This window comes from Balaenoptera musculus, chromosome 13 (genome assembly GCF_009873245.2).
Source record: "Balaenoptera musculus isolate JJ_BM4_2016_0621 chromosome 13, mBalMus1.pri.v3, whole genome shotgun sequence".
NCBI lineage: Eukaryota > Metazoa > Chordata > Mammalia > Artiodactyla > Balaenopteridae > Balaenoptera > Balaenoptera musculus.
The window spans coordinates 26,176,549-26,202,172 of record NC_045797.1 but is presented as its reverse complement, the minus strand read 5'-3'; the positions used below and the strand labels follow the sequence as shown (position 1 = coordinate 26,202,172).

Below are 25,624 nucleotides of genomic sequence, written 5' to 3'. Positions count from 1 at the left end.
CCTTTGAGGGGTGCAATGACATCAGGCTCAGGTAGTACTCATTAGGGATGATCCTCACCCCTTCCCACACCCCTGCCCATCGCCTCAGGACATCTAGTCAGAGACTCCAAGCATTTGACTGTAAACAGTAGCAGCATGGAATAGAGCATTTACTGGGTTACAGTGGATTCTCACTTAGCCTCATCTTGGGGGCAGTGGGAGGAGAGACTGGGGGTCTGGAGGTGAGGAAAGTACCAAGTGAGGTGGTTAGGTAAGGAGGTGGGAGGTCAGGGAACAGAGCACAGGAAGAACAGTCCTGAGTTGAAAAGCCTGTGTTGTTCCTGTCTCTGGGTGGGTGCTGCCATGAATGCCCACCCTCACTGTGCTCTGTCAGTCTTTCACTGCCTCTTCCTTCCTCTGGAGGTGTGCCTGAGGCCCACCTCCCACACCTCCCACACCCCTGAAACTCTTTTAGTCTTAAATTGCTGCCATGACCACTTCCTCACACCAGCCCATGCCTTGGGGCTATGCCCAAGCTGTCTCCGACCTGCATGTGCCTGTCAGACCTGTATGTGCTGTGCTGTATGTATTATTCTGTGATTTCCTTGTCACCAGCCTGTTTCAGGCCCTTCTGACCTTGCATGGAGAGCTACTAGATTGGGGCAGTGGAGGGGAAGAGTAAAACATCTTTTTTTTGACTTCTGGTTGGTGGTGGGTCCTCACTTTGGAGTTTTGCCTTGGAAGAGACAACATGATGGTACTTGCTTTGGGGTCCTGGCTTGGGAGGGAATGGGGATATAAAAAGGAAAATAATTCTCAGAAGGATGCTGGACCCATTCCAGACACTTGGCTTCTTCCCTTGATTATTGGCTCCGGGTTGGGGTTCCCATCTCACATCAGACCCCTGAATAGAGAAGAGGATGGACCTGCAGTCTGATATCTATGGAGGAGTTCTGGCCGCAGTCTGACTTGACCCTGAGAGGGACCTGAGCCGTGCCCAAATCTTGGGGTTTTGGTGGTTGCCTAGGGAAATGTGGCAAAGCCTAGCCTAGGCTGCCTGTGCTGGGATATAGCACCTTCTTGGCTCATGATGCAGAGTGTCAGTCAAGTAGTCAAGTCCTCCCCTAGGTCTTCCTCTCCAGTGCTTCTCTCACAGCACATCACTTAGCCCAGGGAACAGGGAGCTAGCACCAGAACAAAAGAAGGAACTTTGAAGAGGAGGGTGGAAGAGAGAACCCAGATGTCTCTGCCAGGTGCCCAGTCCTTTCTGGAAGCCCTTTAGAGACAGGTTTTAACCTGACTACAACAAGGGTAGAGTTGGGAGAGGAGCCAAACACTGTCATTAGAGCTGCTGCAGCCCAGATGGAATGTTCCCCAGGTTTCTTAGTGTGCCCTGCAGAGCTGATGCAGCAGGAGTGCTGTGGGTACATGTGCCTGATGAGCCACCATAAGGGTATTGTCCGTGTGTATGAGACAGAAGTAGAGCTGATGGGGTTGTGGACAGAGGGGAGTATGAGTATGAGAGAGGCCTGATGAAGCAGTGAGGCCCTGTGTCTCTATGCAGTGATACCCTGGTCCCAGAGAGGACATCCCAGAAATGGGATGGCCCCTAGCCCAATTTCTTGGAGCAAATTCTTGGGGCTGGGGGAGAGGGAAGGAGAGGGAGGAGCCAGAACCTGTTCTTTGGAGGAGGAAGTAGGGCGGGTTCAGCAGAGGACTTTGTCCAATCAGGAGGAGGAGGAGGAGCCATCAGAGCCTGGTGGTTGCTAGGTGACTGAGGAGCAGTGTCTCCACCCCTAGTGGAGCAGAGGAGGGTGGGTGCATGACGTCAGGTGGAGCTGCTGCTGCGGCCACTGAGGCTGCCATCAGCCTAAGCTGGCGAACTAGGCCGGGTACCTCTCCGGTGCCTGCCGGAGCCTGGCTGTCCCCACTGCGCACCTGTGGGGGCTTCTGCATCTGAGCTGCAGCCATTTGCCAGCTGGGAAGCTGCCGGTCTGGGAAGCTGAGGCTGCATTGTTGGGATTTGATGCACTAATCTCCTGTCTCCGCCGCCTTTCCCTCTGTTCGGTCTCTTTCCCCCCACCCTCCCTCCCTCCATCTGTCCTTCCTCTGTGTTTGTCCATCTTCCTCTGTCCTTCCTTCTCTCCTCTCCTGGCTTTCTTTGGTTTTCTGCAATGATGAGACAGGCACCGACAGCCCGAAAGGTACTCTTGCTTGCTCTGGTCCTGCTGCTGGGTTGCCAGCGTGATGGTGGCGGCAGGCTGCTGGGGTGGGGGTGGGGGCTGATTGACTTCCTCTGTCTACCTGGTTGGGGGGAGAGGATGGTGATGAAAGTGGGGGGCAGGGAGAGGTGTGTGTCACTGCCATGCCCCACACCCTGGGCATTTGCTCCCTGGACTGCCTGCTTTTGGCTTTGAATCTGTGTTCTGGGCCTTGTACCCAGTGGCCTCACAGGTTCGGGCTTCAGGCAGCTTTTGCTGCAAACTGGCTCTGGATGCATTTCCTATGAGAGAATCTTGAGAAGCAGGTCCAGATGTCTTTGTGCCTCTAGCAGGCCTACCTCACCCAGCCTTTGCTAGAATGACTCTTGGTTGTAATACCAGCATCCCTGCCCCACTGGGGTTTGTGTCAGGGGTCTTTCCCTAGAATAGTTTTTGATACACAGCTATGGAGGCTTAGCCCAGGGTAGTAGAGGTGGGCGTTGGTCTCCTTGGGAGACCTAGAAGCAGGGCCCAGGCCAAATCTTGCCTTTGCCAGAACTATGAGACACTGGGTATCAGGAACATTATTTGGGAGTTGGAGTTAATCATCTGTATCACTTTGCAGTAACCTCGGGTTTCTGGATTTGGTTTAGGGCAGTAGTTTCCCTATGCTGCTGCCCACCCTCCCCCTCTTTTCTTGCAGCTGGGTGGGGTTACTTTGCTGAGCTCTGGGCTTCTGGCTCATGCAGTATTCATGGTCCTGACACCTGAGCCCTCTGCCCTGGGGAAGGGAATTGCTACCGGAACTGGTCCTGGGGAAGGGGGTGGGGGTGGGGTATACAGTAGCGCTGTTCTGCCTTGGGGGCCTGATCTCCCTCTGCTGGGTTCATATCGCTCACTTCGGGCTCATATCATCATTCTTGTCACATGGTATTTCTAGGGAGTCCTCTGTGGAGTCTAGCACTTGAAGGAAGGGGCTGACCTGGGAAAGTCCTTGGGAGTGGTGGGTGGGCGGGGCTCTGGGCTAGAGTGGGAGAGGTTGTTGCAGAAGGACTGGTCTTCTCTACCAGCTGCTGTGTTTGGTCTCCTGTGGTTCAGCCTAGGAGACAGGGACTTCCAGGATTTCCAGGGTGTCTGAAGGGGTGAGGTCTGCAAGGGTAGGACAAAAGTGGGAGAAGGAACTAACGGGAAATAGGAGTTCTGAGTTCCTGGAGTAGGAACGAGGTGATTCACTGGATGAAGGGGATGGGATGGGGATGGGGGAGGAGTGGTGGGACCGCTAACCGTAGCCTCATTTCCGTTGCTTCTGCTCTCATTGCTGTCCCTTTTGCTGTCTTTCTGCCATTATCCTTCCTTTCCTGACTACCTCTCCTCTGGCTCCTGTTGCCTGTCCAGACTACAACTCGGCGGCCCAAGGTGAGGAAAAACAGGCCTCTGTACAAGCTACTGCTGAGTGTACACACACTCATTTTAGGCATGTGCATGTATGTGGGCATGTGTATGAGCAAGTATAAGTTGGTCACAGTGTATCCTGGGTTCTCTTAAGGGGAGTGAGGGGACTGAGGGTAATGACAGGCCCCTCCGGGGAAAGTGACTTCCGGCTCTTAGGAGGGTGTCTGAGCCAATAGCTTGAGTGCAGAAGAGAAACAAGAGTGGTTGTGGTTAATCAAGGTAGGCTTTCTTGAAGAAGGGCATTTAGACCAGCTTTTGGGTGTGTGTGTGTGTGTGTGTGTGTGTGTTGGGGGGGAGGGGCGGGGATTGGAAGAAAGGTGAAAAAGAACTTGGCAGTGTAAATGTCAGGAGTTATGGAGGTGGGTGTATCTGTGAAAGGCTTTGGGCATGTGGTCTCTGAGTGTCAGCCCATCGGGAGAGCTTCAGGGCTCAGCACTGCAGGGAGGAGCACTGGGCAGGCCTGTCTGCTCCAGGGCCTCAGCTCCACAGGGGCCTGGGTAGTGTCATCTGATGAGAGCCCCTCTGTCTTGGAGGGAGGGAGGTGACAGATGGGTTGGCTGTACTGACCTTGTTTCAGAGGGGAACCAAGGATTACAACTTTCATCCTGGCTCTTTTACCTGCAGGGTACCCTGAAGTAGATCAAGGGAAGGAGAATCAGCTTGATTTAAAGAGCTGGGGGGCCTAGTACCCCCACTTTTAGCCCAGCCTTCTCTGGGAACATGAAAGTTAGAGATCAGTCTGTTCTTTTTCTCTGGGAATGACACTGAGGCACTTTTTCCCTCTGGGGGAGGAGGGACAGGCCCAGAGCAACAATGGGATTGGGAGTATTAAGAAATTGCTAGAATGATCACAAGTGGGTCACAAAAGGAATGGTCTGGGGAGTAAGGGATTCTGCTCTAAGGGGTTAGTGCCAGAGCTTGGAGGAATGTGGGGTCAGTGCCAAGGGAGGAGCATTGTAATCTTATGTCTTTTTCCATCCCTTCCTCTCCTGCCATCCTCTCACCCCCACCCTGCCCCGGTCCTTTGTCACTTATCTCTGACTGTGTCATTTTCGTTCTGCCCATCACTGTTTCTCTGTTCTCATTGTGCTTTGATACTCTCTGCCTTTTTCCTTTTCTGTCACTTCCCTCACCATATTCTCATATTCTGTCTTACTCTCTTTCACCACCCCTCCCTGTCCCCTACACTTTTTCTGGTCTGCCCCTACCCTGTCTGAATAGCCCACCCGCCCAGCCAGCACTGGGGTAGCTGGGGCCAGTAGTTCCCTGGGCCCCTCTGGCTCAGCATCAGCAGGTGAGCTGAGCAGCAGTGAGCCCAGCACCCCAGCTCAGACTCCGCTGGCGGCACCCATCATCCCCACGCCAGCCCTCACCTCTCCTGGAGCAGCCCCACCGCTTCCTTCCCCGTCTAAGGTAAGGTCTGGGGTTGGAGTGAAGAAGAACCAAGACACGAAGGGGCCTATGACCCCTGGCAGGGTCTTCGAAGTTTCCCAGGGTTGGGGGAGACCCAGAACTTGGATTAGAAGAGTGGGGGACACAGCATATAGGTATCCCATCACTGACTAAGCTACCTCATACTCTCCGCCCTTCCACACTTTCCCCTTATGTATCAGGCTCTTCTCAGATGTTTGTATGCCACTTGCTTTGGCCCTGGGCCTGGAATGATGTCTGCACACATTCCTGTCCTTTCCACTCCAGCTCAGTCTTGATGGGGAAAACGGAGGAGGCTGTGCATAGACTGAAGGGTCTCTTCTTTGCAGGAGGAGGAGGGGCTGAGGGCCCAAGTGCGGGACCTGGAGGAGAAACTGGAGACCCTGCGACTGAAACGTGCAGAAGACAAGGCAAAGCTAAAAGAGCTGGAGAAACACAAGATTCAGCTGGAGCAGGTGCAGGAATGGAAAAGCAAAATGCAGGAGCAGCAGGCAGACCTGCAGCGGCGCCTCAAAGAGGCTCGGAAGGTGGGACTTGGGATGAAGAGGGTGTCCGGGGAGGCACGGGGCCCAAGGAAGTGTACTGGAAGCTGAAACTGGAGCCTGGAATGTCCTGTGAGAAAGGGTGCATGAGGCAGCTCTGTGCTTGTACCCCAACCAACCTCCACTCCTCTTCAGGAAGCCAAGGAGGCACTAGAGGCAAAGGAACGCTACATGGAGGAGATGGCTGACACTGCTGACGCCATCGAGATGGCCACTCTGGATAAGGAGATGGCTGAAGAGCGGGCTGAGTCCCTACAGCAAGAGGTGGAGGCGCTGAAGGAGCGTGTGGACGAGCTCACCACTGACTTGGAGATCCTCAAGGCTGAGATTGAAGAGAAGGGTAAGGGACCAGGAGCTGCTGGAGGCCAAATGGTGGGGTTGGAACTTTGTCTGAAAGTATTAATGGTTTTCCCCAGGCTCAGATGGCGCTGCGTCCAGTTACCAGCTCAAGCAGCTTGAGGAGCAGAACGCCCGCCTAAAGGATGCCCTAGTGAGGTAGGGTCCTCTCGCTGCGCGGTTCACTCTCCTGCCTCCAAATGTGTTAGAGCGCCCACCACCCGGTGACTCTGACACACGCACTCTCTTCTCTCTCCCCATTTTCCCACAGAATGCGGGATCTTTCTTCCTCCGAGAAGCAGGAGCACGTGAAACTCCAGAAGCTCATGGAAAAGAAGAACCAAGAGCTGGAAGTTGTGAGGCAACAGCGGGAGCGTCTGCAGGAGGAGCTGAGCCAGGCAGAGAGCACCATTGATGAGCTCAAGGAGCAGGTCTGGGGAGCCCAGCGCCTTGCCCAGAGCACCTCCACTGACTCGCTTTTTGGTGCCTTCTGTTTCTAGGCACCTTTCAGCCCTTCTCCTTGTTCCCTCTCTGTAACACAGGTGGATGCTGCCCTGGGTGCTGAGGAGATGGTGGAGATGCTGACAGACCGGAACCTGAATCTGGAAGAGAAAGTGCGGGAATTGAGAGAAACCGTGGGGGACTTGGTAAGAGAAGAGCAGACTCTGACTTATGACCCTGATGGAGGGTTTTGGAAGTGACTTGCTGAGAGAAGGGCTGACATGTGATCCCTGACCTTTGAGTAGGAGGCGTGGTGAGTGAACCCACCCTGGCCTGCTACCCTGACTCTGACTTTCCTTTGCCTCAACTCCCCTGTGGCCTCCCAGGAAGCAATGAATGAAATGAACGATGAGCTGCAGGAGAATGCACGTGAGACAGAACTGGAGCTGCGGGAGCAGCTGGATATGGCGGGTACACGGGTGCGAGAGGCCCAGAAGCGTGTGGAGGCGGCCCAGGAGACAGTTGCAGACTATCAGCAGACCATCAAGAAGTATCGCCAGCTGACCGCCCACCTGCAGGTGCCTGCATACCCGCTACTCTCTGCCCACCATCTCCCCAGGGCTCCCTGAGGACCCAGCTGTGCCTCATTGTCCGTCCCTGTTCCCAGGATGTGAACCGGGAACTGACAAACCAGCAGGAAGCATCTGTGGAGAGGCAGCAGCAGCCACCACCAGAGACTTTTGACTTCAAAATCAAGTTTGCTGAGACTAAGGCCCATGCCAAGGTCAGCAAAGTGGGTGGGTCGCAGAGGACTGAGTGTTGGGTACCCCAGCCTGGGTGTGGCGGTGGGCTGATCTGGTGTGGGGTTCTGGGCTTCACCTTCCTGGATGGGGGGGTGCTTTGTGTGGTGGTTTGGAAGACTCCTGGCCTGGGCCTGTCCTAGAAGCGGGGGATGTGGTGGAGCACGGCATGGTGGTTAGGAGGCTCTCTGCAGCCTGGCTGAGAGCCCACCTCCCTGTCTACCTCACAGGCAATTGAGATGGAATTGAGGCAGATGGAGGTGGCGCAGGCCAACCGGCACATGTCCCTGCTGACAGCCTTCATGCCTGACAGCTTCCTTCGGCCAGGTGGGGACCACGACTGCGTCCTGGTGCTGCTGCTCATGCCTCGTCTCATTTGCAAGGTATGGTCTATCAGTCACGTGCCCAGCAGGAATCTGTTGAACTTGCTGTGAACCAGGCATTGAGGATGCCACGTGAAGGTAACAGTCATTGTCCCTGCTCACAGAGTTTATGACGTAGTGGAGGAACACAGTCAACAAAGTCACAGATGGGTGTATATTACAGACGGCATGTTGTGAAGGGGAGGTAGCGTTTTTGAGAGAGCACGGTCGGAGAGCTGATTTAGATAGAGGGATGTCACTGAAGGCATGACATTTGAGGCGAGACTTAGAAGATGACTAGGAGTTAGTGGGGAGGTAATTGTCAGGATAGCATTCTAGGTAGAAAGGTAGCAGGAGCAGCAGCTTTAAGGTGGGAAAGAGCTTGGTCCCACTGGTCCTGCCACCCTTTCATCCCCACATCCCAAATCTTCATAACCACCAGTAATCACATCATTACCCTTTCCCCATGTGATAGTCCCTGCCCATCTAAGAGCTGTTTCTGCTTTCTCCCCCATGTATCCATGCCCCCTACATAGTTGCTCAGCTCTCTATATTCCTGAGTCTGTGTTCTGCATCCTCTGCTCTGAGCCCCAGGTCTCTGGTGCTTCTTCCCACAGGCAGAGCTAATCCGGAAGCAGGCCCAGGAGAAGTTTGAACTAAGTGAGAACTGTTCAGAGCGGCCAGGACTTCGAGGAGCTGTGGGGGAGCAGCTCAGCTTTGCTGCTGGGCTGGTGTATTCGCTGAGTTTGCTGCAGGCCACACTCCACCGTTATGAGCAGTAAGTAACCCCTGACCTCTACTCCAGGGCCCCGGGTCCGAGATTGGCTGGAACTGAGATTGCCTGGTAGACCCTGGCCTCACAGGGCCCTTCTCTGGTCTCTAGTGCCCTCTCTCAGTGCAGTGTGGACGTGTATAAGAAGGTGGGCAGCCTCTACCCTGAGATGAGTGCCCACGAACGCTCCTTGGATTTTCTCATTGAGCTGCTGCACAAGGATCAGCTGGACGAGACTGTCAACGTAGAGCCTCTCACCAAAGCCATCAAGTACTACCAGGTCTGGGGCGAGAATTCAGCCTTGGCACAGGAGGGAGGGAGGGTTTCTTCTGCTGGAGGCTGTTGCAGTGTAGCCAAGGTTGTATGTCCCAGGCTGATGGCTTGAGGCTCGTAGATGGACTCACCTTAGGATGCAGCTCCTTGAGGGTTTTGGATGCTCTCATACCTCTGGAGCCCCGTGATGACAGGGTCAAATTGCAGTTTGGGAAGAATTCTCCATTCTTCCAAGGCCTAAAGACTGTTTCTTTGCCATCCCTCCTCAGCATCTGTACAGCATCCACCTCTCTGAACAACCGGAGGACAGTACCATACAGCTGGCTGACCACATTAAGGTGAGGTGTCTGGGCCAGTGGTTGAGCCCCTTATAGAGATCAGAAATGGAAGACATCAGATCACACCCTCAAGGGGTGTCACATAAGACTGGAACAGGGTCACTAAGGCCAGATCAGGGAAGTCAGAGGACCCACTTATGGATGGGGGCCAGCTGAGGGCGGAGACTTCTTAGAGATGGTGATGGGGCAGAAGGACTCCTGTTGGGGGCTGACAATGACCTGCTTCTGTCCTCACAGTTCACCCAGAGTGCCCTGGACTGCATGAGTGTGGAGGTGGGACGGCTGCGGGCCTTCTTGCAGGTGAGAGCACAACTAGATCTATTTGAGCTCCTCTTCCTTTTTAGTCCCCACCTCCCCGCCCCAGCCCTAATGCTGACTTGGCTCTCCATCTGTTTCCTATTCCCTGAGTAGGGTGGGCAGGAGGCTTCAGATATTGCCCTCCTGCTCCGGGACCTGGAAACTTCATGCAGTGATATCCGCCAGTTCTGCAAGAAGATCCGGAGGCGAATGCCAGGGACAGATGCTCCTGGGATCCCAGCTGCACTGGCCTTTGGACCACAGGTTTGGGCTGTGAAGGGGGACAGGAAGGAAGCCAAGTAGAACCAGGAGGGGCCCGGCATGTCAAGATCTGGATATGGTCAGGGGACAAGAATGGTTTTGAGGTAGCTGGGAGCTGTGGTGCTGGGCCCAGAGTGGGCTCCTGACTCTGGCCTGTTGCACAGGTATCCGACACACTCCTAGACTGCAGGAAACACCTGACGTGGGTGGTGGCTGTGCTGCAGGAGGTGGCCGCTGCTGCTGCCCAGCTCATTGCCCCACTGGCAGAGAATGAAGGCCTGCCTGTGGCTGCCCTGGAGGAGCTGGCTTTCAAAGCAGGCGAGCAGGTGAGCTGGGATGGCTGGGCAGAAGGTGGTGATGGGGGAGTCAGGTGGCCAGTGTGGGGTTTTCACTACTGCCCTGGGCACCTGCAGATCTACGGGACCCCCTCCAGCAGCCCCTATGAGTGTCTGCGCCAGTCATGCAACATCTTGATCAGTACCATGAACAAGTTGGCCACAGCCATGCAGGAGGGAGAGTATGATGCAGAACGGCCCCCTAGCAAGGTGAGTGGGGTAGCTCCTTGGAGGGGCTCCAGGGGCCTGGAGGAGCAGGACTTGGAGAGCTGCTGCTAATTGTGGGAGGGAGGGCTGGGCGGCAGCAGGAAGGAATCTGGGGAGCACCATCCTGCTTAGACGGCAAGGAGAAGATTTTCCCTTTGGATCTCTGAAAGGAGTGCCTTGACCTCCTCTCCCTATCCCTGCCCTCTGCCTCCTGTCCTTACCCTTAGCCTCCCCCAGTTGAGCTGCGGGCTGCAGCCCTTCGTGCAGAGATCACAGATGCTGAAGGCCTGGGCTTGAAGCTTGAAGATCGAGAGACAGTTATCAAGGAGTTGAAGAAGTCACTCAAGATCAAGGTGAGGATAGGGAAGGCTCTGGATCTGGGGGGCCAGGAAATAGCATGGGGCACAGGGAAGCAGTGAGTGTTGGTGATCATAACTGAGGGGGGCTGGGGGTTGAGTGGGGAGAAGTGGCACCTGTGATCAGTGGGAGTTCTCGTGGGCCCTCAGGAAGCTTTCTATCTCATGGTCTATCCCAGGTCTCTGGGGGGCCATGGGAGGGCGTAAGGGAACTAGACGCTCTCTGCCCTCTTCCAGGGGGAAGAGCTCAGTGAGGCCAATGTGCGGCTGAGCCTCCTGGAGAAGAAGCTGGACAGTGCAGCCAAGGATGCAGATGAGCGCATCGAGAAAGTCCAGACTCGGCTGGAGGAGACCCAGGCGCTGCTGCGGAAGAAAGAGAAGTCAGGCACCTTCCCAGGCCCCTGCTCACTCCACCCCTCCCTCCTGCCAGCAGCTCCCTGCCGCCTAGCCCAGGGCCTCTTGCAGTGAGACTCCCCAGGGGGACAGATGCCATCTTCCTTCCCAACTGACATCCCCATCGTGTCATCCCAATCTGAGCCTCTTCTGCCCCTGGCTCCTCACCAGTAGGGCTACTCCAGGGACTCAGTTAGGACTGAGAAGGGGGGGTGGGGCCATGGGGAAGGGACACTGTCCAAGCCCAGATTCTCTTTCACAGAGAGTTTGAGGAGACGATGGATGCACTTCAGGCTGACATTGACCAGCTGGAAGCAGAGAAAGCAGAGTTAAAGCAGCGATTGAACAGCCAGTCCAAGCGCACGATCGAGGGGCTCCGGGGTCCCCCTCCCTCGGGTATTGCTACCCTGGTGTCTGGCATTGCTGGTGGTGAGTGCAGTGGAACAGGCAGCACTAGCCCAGAGGAAATTGAATGGCCCCGCTCCTGCCCTTGGCTTCAGTTTGACTTCTGCCCCCCTCTTTTCCCCCTGGATATTCAACCAGGAACATGCTTGCCCAGTTTCACTCTGTGGCAACTTTTTTTTTTTTTTAATGAATTTATTTATTTATTTTTGGCTGCATTGGGTCTTCCTTGCTGCGTGCGGGCTTCTCATTGCAGTGGCTTTTCTTGTGGAGCATGGGCTCTAGGCGCGCGGGCTTCGGTAGTTGTGGCTCGCGGGCTCTAGAGCACAGGCTCAGTAGTTGTGGCGCGTGGGCTTAGTTGTTCCGTGGCATGTGGGATCTTCCTGGACCAGGGCTCAAACCCGTGTCCCCTGCATTGGCAGGTGGATTCTTAACCACTGCGCCACCAGGGAAGCCCTCTGGCAACTTTTACCAAGTTTTTACTTCTCCTTGAAGATATGTGCAGAGTTCTGACCAAGGTGGGGCAGTGGGGCAGTGGGGCCTTACCAAGTTGTTGGTGAAGCTCAGAATTACAGTGACAGTTGGACTCTAGTAGATGTCCCTTCTGGGTCTAGAGTCTGGCTTTTCTGTCCCAGCCCTGGATTCCAGAGGGTCATCAGCCTGCAGCAGTGGATGGTGCTTGCTCATGATTCCTCCTCTGCTTGGGCACTGCATTTTTTCTTCCCCACTGAGTTCACGTGGCTTCACCCTATAGAGTGGTTGTCTCTTCCATTACTGAATTCTCCCAGTTTCACTTGGGGCTTGTGTTCTGACCTTTGCCTGGTCTCTTAGTGTGGTCAGGGCTCCTTATCTGGAGTTTTTCTGGCTTCCAGGCCTAATCTCCTTAGTTTCCTGACCAAGGAGGCGGCCACCACCATGTTAGTTCTCATCTACCATGTAGTTTGGTTTTTGTTCTCTCTTCAGTTTCTTACTTACTCTTCTCACCTCCAGAAGACAAACTCCTTGTAATGGAATTAAACCCTCAGGATCTCTAGATCTCCCCTGCTGTGCTTGCCTTGTCAGCTGGCCTCACCTAGGGTCTTGTCCTCATCAAAGCCGCCATCACTGGTGCCGCTTGACCCTGAAAGTGACCAAGCGTCTTCTTGACTTTAGTCTCCTGTGGTGCAGACGGCTCCATGTTCCTTGGGAGGGGAGTCTCCAGAATTACCGCATTGCGTTGTTTTAGCATAGGCTCTTTAAACAAATATTGGTTCTTAGTTTATAAAACTTCACACCAAAAAGAGGGTGACTTTTGTCTCAGAGCACTGGGGAACCTGAGGAACATGGGAATGTGTCTACATCCTCAACTTAAGTTTTGCTGCTGGGGAGCACTAAGGGTGCAGACATATCAGGGTTTCAGGAGTGTTCCGTCTGCCCTTCTGGGAGCTGGAGTCTGAGGCAGGGAGGCAAGAATGGCCTCAAGTGCTTCCTCCAGCGCACACTCCCGCTGCCACTCTTCCTCACGTGTTGCACCCTGTATTGTGGCCTGGCTCCCCTTTTCTGTCTTTCACACATATTTGCTCTTTCCCCAAAAGTAGAGGCAGGGTCTTGTTAGAGAAGGTGATCAGGAAAAAAATCTTCCTGCATGCCCAGGATTCCTCTGGTATGTCCCCCTCACTCCCAAATCATCTAATTACTCTCTCCTCTTTTCCTGCTCCCCAATGGGCTATCCTGAGCACAGAAGAACAGCAGCGAGGTAGAGACCCATCCTGGTGGGGAGTTAACAGGGCTGGTGGGAATTGGGGCTGGGGGAGCAGGGTGAGACTGCCCCCTTGGGAGCAATCACAACTGGAGGTAGGAGGGGATAAGGAAAGGGGATGACTAGGGATGGAGCCCATCTTCAGCCTTCTGCACCTGGGGCTCATGACATTTGTTATGGTACCCATAGGAGGTGCCTCTGGGCAGGCTCTGGGATCTGTGCCAGGCCCAGGGCTGGTGAAGGACTCACCACTGCTGCTTCAGCAGATCTCTGCCATGAGGCTGCACATCTCCCAGCTCCAGCATGAGAACAGCATCCTCAAGGTGAGGAGGTCACGGGGGGGATGGGTAGAGGTGGAGTGTAACTGCCTCATTGATGATAGATGGCAGGGCCTTCTATCACTTACTACCACTACCCTTCTTCCCCCTTCCCCCACAGGGAGCCCAGATGAAGGCATCCTTAGCAGCCCTGCCCCCTCTGCACGTGGCAAAGCTCTCTCTCCTACCCCGTGAAGGCCCTGGCAGTGATCTAGCTGCTGGAGTGCTGTATCGTAAGACTAACCAGCTGCTGGAGACATTGAATCAGTTGAGCACACACACCCATGTCGTGGACATCACCCGCACCAGCCCTGGTATGGACCAGCCAACTCCTGAGATGAAAAACACACCCCTTCCCCTTGCCCCAGGCAATTCCCACGCCAGAGAGGCTCTTCCTAGCACTGCCCTTTGGCCTAAGTGTTTAATTTGCTTGATTCACCTACTCTCTTACATGTCTACTCCATGAGCGGGTCCAGTATCTGCACTAATGACCCTTAATCCAGTACAGCTGCCTGCCTGGGCCTTGGTGGGCCTCACTAGCCTTCTCTCCCCACAGCTGCCAAGAGCCCATCGGCCCAGCTCCTGGAGCAAGTGGCTCAGCTCAAGTCCCTAAGCGACACCATCGAGAAGCTCAAGGTTAGTTTAGACCCTGCCCTTTTTCACCCGACAGTGTCCGCTTCAGAGCATTCCGTGGTGGAGCCCCTAGCATGTTCATTTCCACAAGGATTCCCAGGGTTCCTGGGGGCCCAGCCCTGTGCTAGATGACACACTGGGGAGGAGATGGAAGGGGAGGCAGGATTCCTGCCTTGGGAACCTGCCCTCACTCCCAAACAGATTCTCATCAACAGAAAACAGATTCTTATCAACAAAATGGGTTGAGCTAGGATCATCTTTAGAGTGTGTGGTTTCAGGCACAACTTCTGTCAGAGCTGATATCACTGCAGAGTAGAATGGTTGGAAATGGCTTCCCAGAAGCTATAGAATCTGAATTGAGCCTTAAAAGGGTAAGTATCTAAAGTAAGGATGTTGGGTAGGGATGGGAGTGGAGTTGAGAGCAAAAGTATTGTGATAAAGAGGATTGATCCCTGCTTCTTTGGTATTAGTGCTCCTTCCTGTGAAACCAGGCAGGTACTGGGCTAGCCTGTGGGGGTACCCTAAATGAATCCTTTTCCCCTCTGCCAGGATGAGGTCCTTAAGGAGACTGTATCTCAGCGCCCTGGAGCCACGGTCCCCACTGACTTTGCCACCTTCCCTTCATCAGCCTTCCTCAGGGTAAGAGGGAGCATGGGGAGGAGGATGGGCAGTATGGAGGGCTCAGGTGGGTCCTTCCCCTCTCCTCCAGAATTCGAAGAGGCTTCTAGGGTCTCAGGTCCAACAACTGAACATCCTGAGAAATCTGGCCAAGTCTTACTTGCAAGTATCTTAAGAGTGCTTGCATTGCTTCCTGAAATTCCAATATTTTAGCAGTTAAACATCTTCTATGACTTTTGACATCAGGAGGGGCTCAAAACTCCCTTGTCAGGCTGTGCACCTCAATTCTGATTTGGAAAATATGGTCATTATAGCCTAGCAGCCTCAAAGCCTCAGTCACCCAGGGTCTCAGTGCTCAGGGACACTGTCAGTGGCACACAGCTCAAGTGAGTCCCTGACCTGGAGGCCTCTTCCCCTTCCCAACTCCCAGGCCAAGGAAGAGCAGCAGGACGACACTGTATACATGGGCAAAGTGACCTTCTCGTGTGCTGCTGGCCTTGGACAGCGACACCGGCTGGTGCTCACCCAGGAGCAGCTGCACCAGCTTCATGGTCGCCTCATCTCCTAAATGCTCCTTCCCTCGCTGTCCTCTTCTACACTCAGCCCTCCTGGTGCCGCTCTGCCTGATGCATAGCCACCAGGTAGCCCCCAGGTAGAACCGCCTGTGTAAAGCTGTTCCTGCCCTTTTCAGCTTCACTCCCACCTGTCAGTGCGCTGCCCCTGCCGCTTGACCTGGTTCCCCTATTTCCATTCCCTGACCTCTGCTGGAACTTGCTGTTCAATTGCTCCCTCCTTCCTGAGGAGCCTCAGGGGCCGGTGGGGGGTAGGTAGGCTGAGATCCCACCACCAAAGGTCAAGTGAGGTCTCCCAGATTGAGGACTTCACCCCTTGATTAAAGTCACTTCTGCTTCGGTGTTCTCTGTGTGGTGTTGGGAGTGGGACTTGGGCCATTTGGCTCAGAGCAGGAGTGGAGGAGAAGGGATGCTGAGGAGGCTTTGGCTGGGTCACATTTGAAGGTCTCCCTCTGTAGTGACCAGTAGAATGCCGTGTTCCTCAAATTTGTGTGCAGTAAGTTTCTTGGAGCAAGGGGAAAAGGGCTAGCCCACGGGCTCAGCTCCTGAGTTCATTTGTGGAGTTAGGAGGCCAGGAGTATGTAGTCTCTGCCAGCAGGCCTGCCTCTGCTTTCTGGATCTTCCACTGCTCTTCAGGCCAGTGTTTGGAGCTGGGCTAATGGTGTGATCACCACCCCAGACAACTTTCTGATGCACTGGCACAGTCTCCCCATAAGATCTGGGGCCTCTCAGAGGGAACATTTACTAAGCAAGGGAAGACCAAAGCAACAGACCGGTAAGAAAGGATAGAAGTTGCAAAAGCTGCTCCCAAGTCCCACTACAAATTAGTATCACATGGGGAGCTCCTTTGAAAAAATTTGCACATTTCTGGGCCTTGGCCCAGACCTACTGAAATCACTTCTAGATTTGGGGCCCGTTAGGCCAATGAGCAGTGCCCCGGCACTTTAGAGCTTAGCCCCAGTTTAGTTCAGTTGGCTGACTCCTTGATACTGTCTCTCTCTCTCTCTCTTTTTTTTTTTTGTCTGTGCTGTTTACCTGCGCCCCCTGCAGTGGAAGTGTGGCGTCCTAACCACTGGACTGCCAGGGAATTCCCTTGATACTCTCTTTTATTCCCTCCTTGGGGAAATCCTGCCCAGGCTGCCAGAGGTCTCTGATCCAATTGGAGGGAGAGACCCCTAGTGCTTAGGAGCAGCTGCAGCTGGGTCAGGTCCTCTGCTTGTGGGAAAGGAGCAAACAGGACAAGGAAGTTCCAGGTTGGGAGCCCAGGGCACACGCTAGCGCTGGGCGCATTCCCAATTGGTGCACCCTCTGGGAAGGTCGGTGGATTATGGTGTTTTGATACCTGCTCTGCACCTTAGCCTTTTTCAACTGGGGTTCCAAGAGAAAATGATTTGTGTGACTTTCCTCAATACTCTCAAGGATTACACATAGCTGATACCATTTGAGATGCATAGGATACAATTCTTTATATACCTAAGGGATACCTTAGGGTGTTAGGACTTAATTCTTCCAGAATTGGTTGAGGAGGGTGGCTGTGTCTTGATATCAGAGAGTCTTTACCTCACCTCTCCAAATTGGCCTCCTCTAGTGCTGAGGAAGTTGCAGACCACACTGTTCTTTCCCTGGGATTGGATTGTGTTCCTGTCCTTTCTACCTAAGCTGCTGACCTCCCTTCCCATTGGTGGTTACCAAGGGCCCAAGATACCAAGGGCCAAGACTGGGCAACTCCCGGGGGTACGAGAAGAGGACAGGGCTTTCTTGTTCTGTCCTTTTGCCTTGGTAGTGGTTTCTCACCATTTCTGCTTTCCGAATACCATACTTATTTATTCAGTTGCCTGTTGGTATCTATCTCAAAGTCAGCATGTCTAAAACGGAAAGCATCTTTTCCATGTCCTGTATATGACAAGCCACAAACCAGGGCATCTGATGGCTTCGCCACTCTCCTTAGCTAATTTAGTTACCCGGTCTTGTTCAGTTTTTCCTTCATTACTGTCTCTCACATCTGTTCACTTTTTTCCACTCCCTCCACTGCTAACTTTGTGTATAATTTCTTGCTCTGGGTATTTCAGCAGTCTTTGAAATGGTCATCCTACCTCCGTTGCCTCTCTCACCCAATTCTCATGGATGCCCAAGAGACCTTTCCAAAATGCACACTGGGCTGTGTCATTCTCTGTTTAAATTCTGAAATGGTTCTTTCAAGTAGAATTTTAAAAGTTAAACAAAATCCTGAAATGGTTCCTCCAAGTGTCTAGAATTTAAAATTTAAATTCACTAGAATGGCGCACGAGGCCATCCATGATTTGGATCCTGCCCACTTCTCCAGCCTCTCTTGTGCCTTATGGTCTAGGCTTAGTGAACCCCTGCAGTTTCTTTGCCACCATGTGATTGCTCAGGCCTCTTCCCACTGCCAGGAATGCCAGTTACCTCCTTCCTTCCTTTCTATCTCTCTGCCCCCACCCCACCCCACCCCATCTTAGCTGACAGCCTGTTCATTTATTAAGACAGTTCCGGCACTGCTACCTTAGGAAATCTCCAATCCCTGTAACCTCTTAGGTGCTCCTCTTCTGGAGCAGCAAAGAATATGAACCTTTTTTTTTTTTTCAGGTGTGCTTGGATTTAGTTGCTTTGTGACCTTGGCGAGGTTTCTAATTACTGGTCTGCTTTCTCAACTGCAAAATAGGAATAACAATACCTTAACAGGGCTGTGTTAAAGGCTAAATGAGAGAAAGCATGCAAGCCTAGCCCACAGCAGCCTTTCTTCTCTTCTTCAGTACACACCCCTATGGCATTGCTTTATACCAGTAAGTGTCTCTTTCCATTGTGATTGTGAGTTCACCCATCTGTCTCCTTCTTTAGCCAGACTGAGAGTTCCTTTAAGGTGTCGTTCATCTCTGCCTCCCCCAAAACACAGGAGAAGGGCACACGTTTGGGGAGCAGCACTGTGAGTTTCATTTTAGAAATGAGTTTGAGGTGCCTGTGAGAATGTCAAGTGGATCCAACTGGATACAGAGCTCAGCAGAGAAGTCTGGATTGGAGATAAACTTTGGGGAATGAGTTGGGAGTGTGTCAGTGGTGGTTGAAGACATGATTGGGATGAGGTGTATTGTCTTAATTCAGGTTACTTAGAAAACTGAACCTGAGGCAAAGCTGCAGTGCTAGTGCTTTATTGGTAGATACAATCCCCAAGCAGTGAGGGTGAGGAAAGCTAGGCAGGAAAAGAGAAGAAAACACAAGGTTTGTTTTAATGAGTGGGCCACTGCTTCACAAATACACAACCGGCCACTTGTCCACGTGTGATGTCTCTGGATAGACTATACAGAAATGCTACGTTTGGGTTGATGGAGGGATGGAGAGAGCAAATTCACCTCCTCTCTCTTCTGTCTCCTGTCCTTCGTTGCTCCAAGTTTGCCCTGTTGGGTGTTTGCTCCCCTTCACTTGTTGGGATTGTGTTAGTTGACCACCAGAAAAGCCGGATCCCATGCCCTGCAGCATGGCGTATCATCCAAGTCCTGAAGTGTGAGGTGAACAGAAGGGCACTGGCCTATAGGACTTGGTCAAGACAGAGTAAGCAGCTAGAGGTCTGGGAATCAGGTGAGGCTGCAGATCACCTGAGGAGAGAGTACAGGGCAGGAGGAGGGCGGAGCCCTGGGCAGTTCTGAGAGTTAAAGAACCCACAGCAGAGCCCCAGGGATCATCACTGGAGCAGAGGCCCCCAGAGGAAGAGTCACAGGGCCAAGGAAGAGAGAGATTTGGGGGAGGTAGTTGATAGTTTCATGTATTGCTCAGTGGTCAAATGGGCCTGAGTTCAGAAAGAAAGTGGCATCTGATTCTGAGGTGCCTGGTGAGCTGGTCAGATCTCCCTCTATTGGTGGAAGAGAGGGAAAAGCAACTGGGTTGTGGTGGCGAGAAAGGGGAGAGAGCAGCACGTGTGCACTACCGTTTCCCGATATTCAGTGGTGGAAGTTGGGTGGCCAGGGGATGGCAGATGGCTGACGCATCATTGCCTGTAGATGATAATGGGAGCTGCTCATGGAGCCCAGGAGATTTCTGGAAACGGATAGGATGTGGTGGTGGGGAGGGAGGCCTAGTGAGGCGCTATGTGTACCAAGGATGGTGCATAGCATGGGAACAGTCTCCTTTGATCCATCTACACCCAGAACTGTCAGTTGTGATACAAGAACACAGTCTCAATTTTGTCTCCTAGGAGCCCCTCTCTTTTTGGGGTTCTTGGGCAGATTTCCAGGGTCAACATCACCTTCCCCAGCCTGGAGACAACTTTGTGAAGTAAGTATAAGGCTTATATCCCAGCTCTTACACTTACAAGCTGTATGAACTTGGGGAAGTTGCTTAACTTCTCAATCTCAGTTTCTGTATCTATAATAGGCTAATAGCACCGTCCTCAGGTGGTATTTTTTCCTCAGGTAATCTTCAGGGAAAGGTTAAATGAGAAATCATGTTTGACACAGGTACTCAATAAGAAATGATACTGGGGGAGGATGATATTGAACAAATGAAAAGGAAATAAAATGCAAGCAGCCACATTCCCAAGACATACACGTGTGACACAAATAATCATATTTTGGTCTCCAAAGGACAGGCAATCCTTAGTGCCCCAGTTTTTGGCTTGTTTTCATGGGTGGTTACCATCCTATTTTCTACCATCCAGGCACTGTTTCCTCCTACTGTTAGCAGGCCAAGGCTGGGGAAGAGTCAAATGTTCGCGGCACTCCTACCTCACCCCAGTTTGAATTTACCTTCGTGGTTCCCATTTTCTGTGCTGTCGCGGAGCGGGAAGCAGGAGTGGGTGCAATGAAAAAGAGACCCGAGTCTCTGCTGGCTAATGCTAGGAAATGTGCAAGGCCCCAGAGCCAATTCTGCCCTACTCAGCCTTGGAGCTGAAAGTGAGCCAGGACCCTGTGTGCTCTACAGCTCCACGTGCCCAACTGGGGAAGCTTCATTGCACTAAATACCTTGAACCCTGTCAAGTAGGCCCAGAACACCTAGAGAACACGGAATCTGAGGGTGAGCAGCTTCTCCTGCCTCCCTGTGGACGTTAAACTCCATGTAGCCCTCTCCTCCTGTATGTATATCGAGAAGCATGTCCATTCACCCAGGCTTCCTTCATCTCTACCACATGTGGCAACGGAAACAGGCAGTGCTGCTCCCAGGGACAGACAGCCTCTGTTGCTCAGGGGGGTAGCCTGGGATGTTTGGCCCCCATTTCTCTCCAGAAGGCTGGGGAGTTCGGGGGTGAGACCTGGACATCTCGCTCGAATAACTGGTGTTAGAGTAAATATACGTCTGTCACCCTGTGTTTTGTTACTTTTTATTGTGGGAAATTTTAACATACAAATGAAGAGAGTAGAGTGTAATGAATCTCCATGTGCCCATATTCATTGTTTCATGATCCATCTTGTTTCCTCTGTGTAGCTCTTCTTCACTCTCCTCTACCCCCAGATTATTTTGAAGCAAATCCCAGACATTATTTCATCCAAAAGTATTTTAGTATCCCTAAAAGATAGAGCACTTAAGAAAACTACAATACCATTATTGCACCTAAAAAAAAAAATTCATCAAATATCCTGTGTTCAAATTTCCCTGATTGTCTTATAAATGTTTTGTATTATAGTATGTGTATTCGGGTAAGGTTCAAGAAAAAGATACATACTACAAATAGTTGTCTTTTGAGTTCCATATTCTAAATTTATCATTAGTGCATCAATACAACATATACTTTATATGCATGTATCTTAAACTTCATTTTCAGTGTGTCAGCAATTCAAATATAGCTTATGTTATCCTGAGAATACAAAGAACACAACGTGGAGGAAGATTGAGAACAGAGGTTCCCAGTACATAGTCACTAGTGATTGTAGAGATTTTCCTTTTAGTGTTTTCTATGTAAAACATTAATTTAAAGATGTCCTGCCATGGCTCTGCAAGAATAGATTTGCCAGAGGGGGAGTACAATGAAAAAAAAATGGACCCAGAGTTGTTAGGAGATAAAAGATGGAAGTCAAGGAGAGAGAATATATTTTGAAACTAAATATAAGGATTTCCTTCATTCCGAGTGTAAGCATCTGTCTTAGCTTGGGCTGCTATAACAGAATACCATAAACTGGGTCACTTATCAACAACCAAAATTGATTTCTCAGTTCTGGAGGCTGGAAGTCTGAGATCAGGGTGTCAGCACGGTCAGGTTCTGGAGAGAGTGCTGTTTTGGTTGCAGGCAGCTGACTTCTTCATATCCTCACATGGCAGAAAGAGAATAAGCTAGTTCTCTGGCCTTTTATGAGGATATTAATCCCATTCACGAGGGCTCCACCTTTTTGACCTAATTACCTCCCAAAGCTTTTACTTGGAAAAATATATCACATTGGGGATTAGACTTCAACATATGAATTTTGGGGGACACACATTCAGTCCATAACAGCATCCAAATTGGTGTTGAGGAAAGAAATTATATCCTCTTGCTTTTGCCTCAGATTGCCCATTAATATACCAAATATATAGTGCCCATCACCGGAGAAGGAGCACTCCCAGCATTGTATATGGAAAGGCTGGGCAGTGGGAAAGGAAAGTGATGGGAGAGCAGCTTGCTTTTGAGATACTCTAGGTAATGGGTATCAAACCCTTCACTTTGGGAAGTCTGTCAAATAGCTGAAGCAGTGACTCTCCAACTTTAGAAATGATGGTAGATGTAACAAATTTATACTGAAGATTTGAAAGGATTGAAAAAATGTTTATGGAAAGGGGTCAGATAGATACCCAGGCAGTAAGGGGACATGGGTATTGAACAGGAGTTATGTGCTTTCAACCTCTGCTCCACAGGTCAGGTTCAAAATTCTAAACCCTTTGACTTCAAATATGGGGCACATACCAAGTAAAGCTTTTCTTCAGATGCAGCAACTGGATGGAGCTATAAGAAAATAAACACTTCCATAGAATGTAACTTAGAACAGCCCTTTGAACTTCCTTCATTCAAGCCACACCAAACTGGCCAAAGATGTTGCACTTTTCAACAAACAGAATAGTGGAGGTGCCACAGACAACCCTTTTATCATAGGAAGAGACATGTAAACGTGCAAGAGAGTGATGGAGCTGCAGTCAGCACTGGATGCAGTGAGAAGAGTATAGAACAGTGACTGGAAAAGATGACTTTCTCCATCCCTATCCCTGTCAAAATTCTGGATTTATAAACACTGAGGCCAGTCTTATCCATTTCCAGAGAATTGGCTTAGTGGAGAAGGAAGTGGCAAGATTTTTTTGTCCCCTGAAATTGCTAAATAGGACTTTACAAAGAGGCACATGAGGGTCATGAGTTGACTCTGAAATAAGCTGAGGAACTTGAAAGGTGAATTTTACAGACGTTAGAGGTCATTTCTCCCTGGCTTGCTGAGCCCTTCAGAGTCAGCCATGAGTGTGGTATGACCCACTATTCCCATCTTGTTAATCATGGCTGCACAACAACAAAGGGAATGGCATAAACCAGCTTCCCCATGAAATGGGGAAGCTAAGAAAAAGATTGCCCAGTAATTTTAGTTCTGGGGGAGGGAGGTATTTCCAACTTCTCAAAGATTTGTGCCCCCAGGGTAATTTGTTTTCTGTTTAATTTTTCATATTTTATTCCTGGTATTAATAGGTTAAGAAAGAACTTTCCCAAGTACTGATTGATAGATAATGTTTATAAGCAGCACACAAAATGTTCAGTTTCACAAATAATAACATTCATTGATCCCTTTAAATGCAATTTCAAAATCTGTGTATCCTGAACGGCAGGAAGTTGAGCAAGTGATTTCTGTAGCTATATTTGATTTTAGTCAAGGACACTTTTCCACAATGAACAAGTACTAACAAATATTAATAAAACACTATGCCAAATGCTTATTGGGCTGTCAGCTTTTTAAGCAATGCCATTCCAGCTACTACTGAAAGCATTTATTTTAGAAGCTTTAATCTGATCTGGGAAAATGGGTTCTCCTCCAACTTGACAAATAGTATGTATAAGCCCGAAAGCTTTTAAATAAAAAAAAACCTTCCAACCCTGAAGCATTCATGTGAAACTTAGTTTCTCAAAATAAAAAATCACTCGATATCTGAAGAAAATATTAAAACAAGTTATCTCTTGAGACAGATAAACATTCTTACAAAAGAGAAACACAAATTAATTCACTATCCTTAATAATCTGTTAGATTACTGTTGTCTAGAAATGAGAATACACGAAACACATTTTCACTTATCATAGGGTCCAAGGTGACATTTAGATTTCACATATTAAACAGTTACAGTATAGCCTACAATGGCACAAAGACATGTAATACTTCATTCAGATAGTCAAAAGTCAGAAGGAGCTACATGATTTGCAAGATACTTTAACTTTTGTGTGGTCATTAAAACCCAATAAGTAATTTGAGTATGGTATTATAAAGGCAGGCAATTAAAATCTCAAATATCACTCTAAAATCAAAGACATGAAAATCTTGTGTTTCTTTATCTTTTATTTACATGGTTAGGTATCAGGACCTTACTGTAGAAAATATTGTTACTATTTATGGTTGCCCCAGAAAATAATGAAGCTTCAGGAATTTAAAATTATAAAAGAAGCTTCAGTTCTTCATTCATAGTAAGCAAGACTTTAACCTCAGCAAACTTCCTGGGATCCTTTCAAATAAAGAAGATATCTGAGACTTCCCTGGTGGTCCAGTGGGTAAGACTCCGCTGCTCCCAATGCAGGGGGCCCGGATTCAATCCCTGGTCAGGGAACTAGATCCCACATGCATGCCGCAACTAAGAGTCCACATGCTGCAACTAAGAGTCCGCAGGCCACAACTAAAGATCCTGCACGCAGCAACGAAGATCCCACATGCCTCAACTAAGACCCGGAGCAGCCTAAATAAATAAATAAATATTAAAAAAAAAAAAAAAAGATATCTTCAATTTGTACTTGACCTTGTCTTCCAATTGATGTTTCCTTGACTCATTTCAGTGATGAACTCTATGACAAGGTCTTCAAGAATATCCACTGGCTTAGTATAAGGATTCTAATCATCCCCAAACCCATACATCATTCTTGTAATTCTTTAGAAAAAAGTTTCTTTTACCAGGTCTACCTACCGCACCTCCTCCTCTTTCTTCATTTTCTTTCTCAAAGGTGGGGTTTTCTTCCCTATCTTCTCAAGGGCATTTTTATTCTTCAAGTATGTCCTTGATGTCCTGCCAGTGCTATTTCAGACTTGGACTCAGTTGGATGGCTGGGGTGCCAGGTTTGGAACAGAGCTGGGTGCAGTGCCAAGGTCTCCCCAAGTCATTACTCAATGACTGGAGCTGGTGTCATGACAGCAGCAGGAGAATCCCACCCTAAAGGGAAATCTGCATCACTGCTTCCATGGTTAGATTTGGATGGGTGGTGGGATGACATGATTGCTGAGGCCAATCTTGGAGGATGGAGGGAGAATAGTGACTTTGCTTCTAGGTGGGGTTGGGAGTAAACTTAGGCCTCCAATCCCTGTAGTCCTGGGAAACGTCATCTTTTGGTCATAATGTTCCCATTATTTAACTTGATGATCTGTCCTTCCTTGAAGCCCAGATTCAACTTGGGATGAGCAGCCATTTCCTGAGATTCTTAGGATATCTCAGATACCTGCTTTACACACCTGAAGTGATTTTTGCAAAGGGATATTAAAGTCAAAGGCATCACCCTGATCTATGAAGCAAATGCCAATGAAAGCACTATGTACAGTGTCATCCTGGAGCTAGACTGCAAAATAGAACCTGGAATCTGTCACTGTCTCCTCAGCCAGGATATTGTTCTACTGGTGCCTGAGCAAAGAGTTCCCCTGATATTTTATACTCGAGTTGATATAGGCAGTCTTTCCTTTTAAAGTGAACAGTCTAAGCAGACTGACCTGAATTCCAGCCTGTAGCCACCATTGGAGACCTGGGGCAGAATCTGGTAGACATTGACATCCAGCTTCATGCGTAGGACAAGGCTTGTACTTTGGGCCACTGTCTTGGCCCTGCTCTCCATGCGTATTGTTTCCTTTAATCCCTAGATTCTTTTTTGCTTGCTTTTTCCTTATAATTTATTTGTTGAAGGAACAATTTCTCTGAGTCAGTTTTTTTAATGCATCCTCATGGTGTTAATAGGTTCCTCTACCTTTCATATTTCCTATAAATTATTAGTTAGATTTAGAGCAGTGATTCTCCAAGTATGGTCCCCTGACCAACAACATTAGCATCACCTGGAGACTTGTAGGAGATGCTAAATCCTACCCACCCAGAGAGGCTGGCTGTCAAGGTCACCATCTTGGTGAGGCCTAGCATCCCATTTTTGTGAAGTCACCCATTGAAGTAGAAAGGTAAAACAACTGGAGTGGGAAGGGGTGAAAGGGGTGGGCAAGGTAGTGGCTGGTCTACCACTAGGTAGGTATTTCTAGGCTTTTTTTCTAACAATGACAATTTTGACTTTTTTTGCATAATGTCAGAGCAAATGGCTTATGGTTAAACAGTTAATTTAGCTGATTAAATGTACTTTGAAAGCTATATGATTACTGGTTCAATGTTCCCT

At 50.2% G+C, this 25,624-nt stretch overlaps 1 protein-coding gene and 1 pseudogene across 13 annotated transcripts in view; one reads left to right on the top strand and one right to left on the bottom strand.

The window, feature by feature from the left end:
- Window positions 1-15,395, top strand: part of DCTN1 (dynactin subunit 1) — a 30,249-nt gene extending 14,854 nt beyond the window's left edge. For 3 of the 13 annotated variants that reach the window (XM_036872815.1, XM_036872810.1, XM_036872808.1), the window contains 27 exons: window positions 2,166-2,183; window positions 3,576-3,596; window positions 4,854-5,045; window positions 5,393-5,590; window positions 5,741-5,945; window positions 6,022-6,100; window positions 6,213-6,372; window positions 6,484-6,588; window positions 6,769-6,960; window positions 7,050-7,166; window positions 7,413-7,565; window positions 8,162-8,322; window positions 8,428-8,596; window positions 8,859-8,927; window positions 9,165-9,227; window positions 9,339-9,488; window positions 9,650-9,811; window positions 9,899-10,030; window positions 10,255-10,380; window positions 10,621-10,763; window positions 11,039-11,205; window positions 12,899-12,913; window positions 13,106-13,239; window positions 13,355-13,547; window positions 13,790-13,869; window positions 14,416-14,505; window positions 14,915-15,395. In XM_036872815.1, the coding sequence (XP_036728710.1) occupies window positions 2,166-2,183; window positions 3,576-3,596; window positions 4,854-5,045; window positions 5,393-5,590; window positions 5,741-5,945; window positions 6,022-6,100; window positions 6,213-6,372; window positions 6,484-6,588; window positions 6,769-6,960; window positions 7,050-7,166; window positions 7,413-7,565; window positions 8,162-8,322; window positions 8,428-8,596; window positions 8,859-8,927; window positions 9,165-9,227; window positions 9,339-9,488; window positions 9,650-9,811; window positions 9,899-10,030; window positions 10,255-10,380; window positions 10,621-10,763; window positions 11,039-11,205; window positions 12,899-12,913; window positions 13,106-13,239; window positions 13,355-13,547; window positions 13,790-13,869; window positions 14,416-14,505; window positions 14,915-15,052 (3,432 nt within the window). In that variant the 3' untranslated portion in view covers window positions 15,053-15,395. Of the gene's footprint in view, window positions 1-2,153; window positions 2,184-3,575; window positions 3,597-4,853; window positions 5,046-5,392; window positions 5,591-5,740; window positions 5,946-6,021; window positions 6,101-6,212; window positions 6,373-6,483; window positions 6,589-6,768; window positions 6,961-7,049; window positions 7,167-7,412; window positions 7,566-8,161; window positions 8,323-8,427; window positions 8,597-8,858; window positions 8,928-9,164; window positions 9,228-9,338; window positions 9,489-9,649; window positions 9,812-9,898; window positions 10,031-10,254; window positions 10,381-10,620; window positions 10,764-11,038; window positions 11,206-12,898; window positions 12,914-13,105; window positions 13,240-13,354; window positions 13,548-13,789; window positions 13,870-14,415; window positions 14,506-14,914 lie in introns of those variants that run through there. The other 10 variants (XM_036872819.1, XM_036872817.1, XM_036872811.1 and 7 more) reach the window with 9 other exon arrangements.
- Window positions 15,396-24,284: 8,889 nt separating this feature from the next.
- On the bottom strand, window positions 24,285-25,084 carry LOC118906340 (annotated as a pseudogene).
- Between the last annotated feature and the right edge of the window lie 540 nt (window positions 25,085-25,624).